Source organism: Setaria italica, chromosome III, assembly GCF_000263155.2.
Source record: "Setaria italica strain Yugu1 chromosome III, Setaria_italica_v2.0, whole genome shotgun sequence".
Classification (NCBI taxonomy): Eukaryota; Viridiplantae; Streptophyta; class Magnoliopsida; order Poales; family Poaceae; genus Setaria; species Setaria italica.
Window position 1 is genome coordinate 25,164,716 of NC_028452.1, and position 7,083 is coordinate 25,171,798.

Sequence of the window (7,083 nt, forward strand, 5' to 3'; positions counted from 1 at the left end):
TCAATCCACCCGGTCTTTCATGTCTCTCAACTGAAGAAAGCCCTTCCATCAACTCATCAGGTATCGCCTTCCATCCCAACTATTTCAGATTCAAGGCAATTTCCTGAACAGATCCTGGCTAAGAAGATGCTGTCCCAGGGTTTTTCTTCAGTGCAACAAGTACTGATCAAATGGTCCGGCTAGCCTGAGTCTTTGGCAACTTGGGAAGACATGGAGGCGCTACATCAACGTTTTCCAGCAGCTCCTGCTTGGGGACAAGTAGGTTCATTACAGGGGAGGGGGGAGTGTCAGTGCACCTTCTGTCAAGCAAGCAGCAAGGGAGACGGCAAAGGAAGCTGGGCCTCACCGTTCCTCTTGGCCCACCATTCCGAACGTGCGTGTCTCTGGCCCAGAGTGGAGCCGGCCCATGTAAGGTGTTGCGTGCGTGAGTTGCTCTGCTCAGGATAACAGGTGAGCGTGGCGAAGAATGGCGCATCATTGTAACAACCCAGAACTTTGTTCTATCTGAACCTTCATCGTTCTTCCTGATCTTCTTCTCTAGCGCCGCTCAATCCCTTCCCTCTAATTCGGTTGCTAACATACGCATAAAGGTCCAACCCACATCATGCAAGATAGAGGAACTAGATAACAAGCGGATGTAAGATACGACCAAAACAATATTAATTTATATTTTTCTGTATATACTACCTAAACAAATTAAATATCTTCATGATAAAATTAAATATCTTCATGATAGGATTAAGTTATATTTTTTCTACCTCAATTAAAATCAACATGCATGAGAAACGAACGGGGTCTACACGAAGCAATTGGAACCATAACGAATGCTTCGGCTACGCAGGAAAGGTTACTACCTCGACACTTTATTAAAAATAACGTGAATCCTAAACAGAGAGGGCTCTCAATTTAAGCTTATCACGAGAACCCTCCCGATTTGGTAATCAAAGAAAGTGAGGAAGACAGAAAAGGGAAAAGAATGAGAAAAGTAACAAATCAAGAGAAGGAAGTAACACTTCCTCCATCGAGCGCCTCGTCTTCTCCAGCGATCTCCTCCATCTTCGGCAGTTGGTGGGCGGAGTGGCCGGCGGCGGTGGAGGATGGCGGAGTTAGGGTTAGGGTTCGGGTTTGGGGTGGGGAAGAACTCCATGCCCGCCGAACCTAGAGGGACCGGGGGTGTCTTGCCGGACCGATGGCGGTGGTGGTGGTTGGGCCAAGTCAGTGGTGGGGACGCCATGTCCGTAGTGGTTAGCGGCGGCGGCGGGTGTGTGGGTGGTGGGTTCGGCGGCTAGGAGGGACGGCGGGGGCGGTAGGGGAGTTGGGAATTTAGTGAGGCGTGGGAGAAGGGGAGGGGCGGTGGAGGAGCATGGCGGACCTCGCCGACGTCGGAGGTGGCACCGGCGAGGCGGAGGCTGGCCGCGGGCGGATCGACGCAGGTGATGTGTGCGAGGAAAGAGTCGTGCGGGTCGCGAAGTCGCGAGGATGATGAAGGGATAAGGTACTGCAACACGGGGTGGATTTCGTGCACGTCAGCGCATGGGTCAGGCTACCAGGGGCTCTCGGCGTAATGCTAACGCGAGAGGGTCCTGTGTGTAGTTGCCTCTTTATAAGAACATAAAATGGCTTAGCTCAAGTGGTGGGAATTGTCCAATGAGAGATGAGGATTGCGGGTTCTAACCCCTTCCAACCAGTTTTTGATGGTTTTCTGGCGCGTCAGTTTTCAGGCTTGTTATCGCCGTCGCCTGTTTCGCCCGATCCGTGTGGAAGTGGATGGCGATGGCGTGCAGCCTGTCTGTGTCGGGTAAGTCCTTGTTCTTCGTTTCTTTTTCATTTTGCTTTCTTTTTCTTTATTTTATTTTTCTTTTTTCTATACCTTTAGTTATTCTATTTTCTCTTTTTTCTTGTAATCATCTTGTTTGTCAGGTGGAACTATTTTGCTCACATGTACCTAGAGTAGAATACCCCAATAAAACTTAAGGTTGATTATAATGTGAACATGTGTGGGAGATCCTTTGAACGGGACGGATTGTTGAGCCACATGGTTGTGTGTAGGTGATAAAAATTATTTTCTTAGCTGGTACATTACGTGCTCGTGCCTTGGCATGGGTCGACAAAGGGGTTTTAAGTATATCACTTTTAGTTTTAAATTTCTATCTATATTTTTGTATTTGCAACTTTGAATTTTCTTCATGTATTTATAAAAGTTAAGTTGTTTGCTGTGTGTTTTTCCTTTTTCACAAAGTTTCTCTAAACATTATTTCTAACCAATCAACCGTGGCACTTTTCACCCACATATAACATTTCTCCTCTTATAAAAACGAATAGTTGTCATGCTTTGTTTCTCCCCTTCTCGGCAAATAAATAAAAAAGAGCAAAAGACTCCAGCTAATGGTTATAGCACCTAAGTAGCATTGGCTAAGTTCAAATTAAACGGTCTAGAATAAAAAATTACATAAAAAATAGGTGGGGCTTCCCAACTGAATTCAATCAAATAAATAATAAATAAGAGAAATATAGCTTTTATTCATATATTCAAAAAAAGTTTTATTTGTTCTACACTTTCAAGCAATAACTTAAGAAGTCATCTGAATTGAAACAACCATGAGAATGAATCCCTCCTAACAAAGGTAAAAGAAAGAAAAATGTCTGGGCCACGAAGAGATCGCATGGATATATGTACAATTGGTCATAAAAACAGTATGCTGATGTATAGTTCAAAAAGACCTAAATCTGAGTTTCATCTTTATAGTAGTACTAATTTATGTCTCTTGTCCGGCAATGATACAGTATCCAACTATCATCCACTAGCCTTCAAAAGCCAAAGATTACGTGCCTAACAATCGTCCACGTGCCTAGCAATCGTCGATTAGCAGCTGGTTTAAGGAACATTTCCCTCTTAACCGTGGTTGGTAGGCAGTGGGTAGTGTGGGCTCCACGTCACAGTATTTCGATTATCCTCCTCCCCATGAGGGTGACTGCCTCTCCATGGCTATTTGAAGCCCCTTCTTCCTCGGTGCATTGCAATTGCAAGCATGGGAAGGGAGAACGGAATGGAACACGAACAGGAGCTGCCTTCATCGTCTTCCTCCTTGGGCTACCTGATGCAGTGCAGGATCTGCCATGAGGAGGAGGACGAGGTGTGCACGACCATGGAGTCTCCATGTGGGTGCTCTGGTTCTCTCAAGGTAATAGGAACTTGCATAATTTTGATACACATAATGCTTATTGGTCTGTGTTTCTTTAGGTAACTCCTTGCTTGAAACTATTAGTGATGGTGTTTTGATGTTGATACGCTATGTGCAATTGTTGGCGTCTATGCACGCAGTATGCTCACAGGGGATGTGTGCAGAGATGGTGTGATGAGAAGGGGAGCACCCTCTGTGAGATTTGCCTTCAGGTTGGTGTATCCGCATACTGTTCTTCAATTTTCTTGTGAAAAATTTTCCTTCTTACTGTACTACCAGCGAAATGTCGCGCTGTACTTCTTGAGGGTTGCTAAAAAGTTGTAGTGGGTGAAGGTGATAAACTAAGCTCACTTTACTTCATTACATGGACTGTAATCAAGGGTTGACATGTACATGGTTCGTGAAACCTAAGCAAAAGACATTTCTTTTGGGGTGAACAAAGGTGGTCTACCTTTCAGCCGTAAGCAAGTGCAATGTAGTGCAAAATATTAGTTACCTTGTGTCCAACTTCTTCAGCAATGACATATGAATCATAGCACACTTTACATTGCAGCCAAAAGAAAACATTCTGAATCATTCTTTTGATTTATGCATCTTTTAAAAAGAACGGAAAATGATTTTTTTTTCTGTTGCCAGAATTTCGAGCCAGGCTACACCATGCCTCCAAAGAAAACTCCGGTGGTCGAAACGGCAGTCACCATCAGGTAAATCACTCTATATACAACACACACACACACACACACACATTCTGTGTGCATTGTCAATCTGGGCACAGGCTGATGGATAACAACAATATATGCCCTAGCTGATCACAGTTAAGCTTAGCTCGCCAGTATCATGCAACTGCCATCTCATCCAGCAGCAGCAACAGAGATGCCTGCCCTTCAACGGAAACATACAGATTATTAGGTAGCACATTGTTTTCAGACGACCATCATTCAAACCGCGACGAAAGCGATTAGCTAGGGTGCTAACAACCGAGGGTTGATGAGATCTGATCCATGTCACCATTAAACATTTTAAATGGCCAGCCAGGTAGACCCAAGTGGCCAAGACCCCACAGGCCAAGCATATCTTTCCCAACTCCCATCCAGGTACAACAGCATCTGGAGCACCCAGCATGTAAGATCCAGCAGCAACACACATCTAAAATATGCTCAGCAGACCTAGGAAGAATTGCAGTTTGGAAACTAAGTAACGACTAATGCTTTCGCCAAGCTCAAGGAAATCCTTATAAACTTACGAGTACTACAAAGTAAGTGTACAAAATAGTAGTCGTTATTCCCTTAGTAATATGACAGGTACTGATGAACACATCGTCCATTGCCACAATGAACAGAAAAGACAGCTGCACTCAACGATATGACCTGTGAGCTGTGCTCATGCATTGGTGAGGAAGAGTGGTCCTGTCAAAAGCGTGTGTCCAAAACCAAATCACACAATGTCAATGTACATCCACCTCGCACCTCCAGCTAGGCCACTTGTGTCTTCAATCACAATACACAGCATTAATCCTTTGCATCTTCCCGCAAGGGAGAAAGTTGTATGTATCACACTGATTTACCATTTGTTCACAAGGGCTTCATTTACAGGAAAACCAGTTAGTAACTAGCTATAACAAGAACTTATTGATGTTTTTCACCCATAAGTCTCAGATAAAATTTTAAATTGAAAAACTTAACTAGATATAATTTAAAAAAATGAAATTTGCTTGTACAAACTTCCTACTTGCAATCCTTTCGTTAATTGATCATGCAATGTTTCTCTTGCAGTGAACATGAGGACATGCAATATGTGGAATCTTCGGAGAGCTTGATTGACGATGCAGATTACGGCGCGTGCTCAGATCAAGTTGCCACATGGTGCCGGACACTGACAATTATGGTATAAAAGTGTCTGCAGTCTCGTAGCGAACTAAAATGTCTTTCTTCAAAACAAGTCCTGATGCATGGTGTCCCCTGGATTCTAACTTACGCAATCCTGTGCAGTTCACCATTATGCTGTTGGTGTGGCATCTGGTTGCAGTGGTGATGGTTGAAGCAGCAGATCACTGCGCGTTCAGTCTCCTGACAGTGAGTTCATTGACATGGTCCCAGCTGAAAAATGAGGATCAGTACCTGATTTGATGGAACTAATAGCTGAGGGATATATTTTCTTTGCAGATGTACTTGCTCCGTGCTGCTGGTATCTTGCTTCCATTCTACATTGTCATGCGGCTGATTCGCATGGTCCAGAGGGGGCAGCAGCAATATTGGTTGCAGATGCTGGAGGTTAGTCCTGGCTTCCATTCACTGATTCCTTGGGGACACAGATTAGTTGACTCGAAATATGCTGAGTTCTCTCTTTTTTTCAATCTGTTTCTGCAGGACCAAAGAAGAAATGCATCAACTATGAATCATATGCATGGCCAAGAGCAGCAGCAGCTAGTAATGAGTATTCATTAAGCCAATAAATTTAACAAATCAAATATAGAAGGTTGCACAGATGTACATTATGTATTGCCAGGGAACAATTTTCAAAAAGAACATCATCTGTAAACTTTCAGTCTTGAAGTTGGACAGTGAAAGCAGCCACATTTTGTTCATGCATAGTACTTTTTCCCTAATGTACATTGTGTATTGCTGGGGAATATGTTCAAATAGAACATTATTGTACACCTTTTGTGTGTGTGTGTGTGATCTAGCAACTGCGTAATTTAGTAGGGAAAATTTTCGGTTATCAAAATCCTAAGTAGCCTCCAGAAAGGAGGAAAAAGCAAGCTGAGCACAGTACTACCCTCCTACATCATTTATCATTTTGTAACCCTTTTCCCACTAGCAACTGGAGAAACTAAGCCAGATAATAATAAAAATGGCAGTTTTACACAACAGTTCAGAGAAAAAAAATGACCTGACAGTCAATGAGACAAGAAGAGGTAAATTACTGTAATCTTGCTAATACTCCGGATGCAAAAGTTTCTCTTTGTGGTAGAACAATCATGCATCCAGTTTGTCAGATTATTTTTTGACATAAAGTAGTCCAAACACCCATGAAAATAAACCAACAGCACAGCCTGTACGAGGACCGCAGAAGTACCCTAGACACTAAAGAAGTCAATGTCTAGCAGATGCAGTTCTGAAGCAAAGATTAGAAACAAAGCGTCCAGTTGTCTCTTGCGCAAATTTAAGGCCCAAGAGTCATGTCACTCTCACTATTTTCAGGTCACTCATACTCACCAAGTGATCCAGACAGGTTAATCCGGGAGTGGAGCAACAGAAAACAAGATCTGCATCTGCCAGGATTGGAATAATTTGAGCACACCAAACATACAAGTCACAAAATGGTGAAGCAGTACCCAGAGTCACGGGATCTAACAAACTCAATAGTAGATATTTGTTAACCTCATACCAACCGAGTGCCAAGCTGGAAGCACCCACCACATGCTACATCGTACACCAAAAGTTTTGCATGCATGTGATGTGATACATTTATTAAGGTTTGTTGTCTTGTACTCTTGTGTAAATCCAGTTACCGAAACAAGAGTATAAGAAGACAGCTTCGTAACAAGAACTTGACAAAAAAAAAAGTACAATCCGATGGAACTTCAAATTTGGAGGGATGAGAAATTACCAACATGTAAGTCATCTCCACAATCTGCAATATAGCCTATAGAGGCCAAAAGAGAACAGCATAATGCAGATCTAATTCCAAAAGGCCCAACAAACTAGACGTCTACGAACCACAGCAGCAGTGCTCCATCAAAATCACAAGGTAATTAAGTAGAATGCAACTGTGCAGCATTTTGTTAACATAAAACGTGTCCATAAAACAGAGCACGTCATGAACTTTCCAGCCTGTGAATAGCTGCAAAACCTCCATTTAGGCCACGAGAAAGAAGATCAATCAATATCGTAGTCAAACT

General features: G+C 43.1%; 1 protein-coding gene across 1 annotated transcript; it reads left to right on the plus strand.

The window, feature by feature from the left end:
* Positions 1-2,665: 2,665 nt before the first annotated feature.
* On the plus strand, positions 2,666-5,839 carry LOC101759444 (E3 ubiquitin-protein ligase MARCH5). The gene is made up of 7 exons (XM_004962322.3): positions 2,666-3,182; positions 3,323-3,394; positions 3,819-3,886; positions 4,955-5,066; positions 5,171-5,254; positions 5,345-5,452; positions 5,549-5,839. Exons 1-7 carry the CDS (start codon positions 3,030-3,032, stop codon positions 5,624-5,626), a joined length of 675 nt encoding a protein of 224 aa, XP_004962379.1. The 5' UTR covers positions 2,666-3,029; the 3' UTR covers positions 5,627-5,839.
* Positions 5,840-7,083: the final 1,244 nt, after the last annotated feature.

Bases quoted from the DNA above. Each gene is read 5' to 3' on its own strand.
- LOC101759444 (XM_004962322.3), top strand. From the start codon at position 3,030: ATGGGAAGGGAGAACGGAATGGAACACGAACAGGAGCTGCCTTCATCG. The intron at 3,183-3,322 runs GTAATAGGAACT...CTATGCACGCAG, and splicing joins GGTGCTCTGGTTCTCTCAAG to TATGCTCACAGGGGATGTGT. The intron at 5,067-5,170 runs GTATAAAAGTGT...AATCCTGTGCAG, and splicing joins GCCGGACACTGACAATTATG to TTCACCATTATGCTGTTGGT.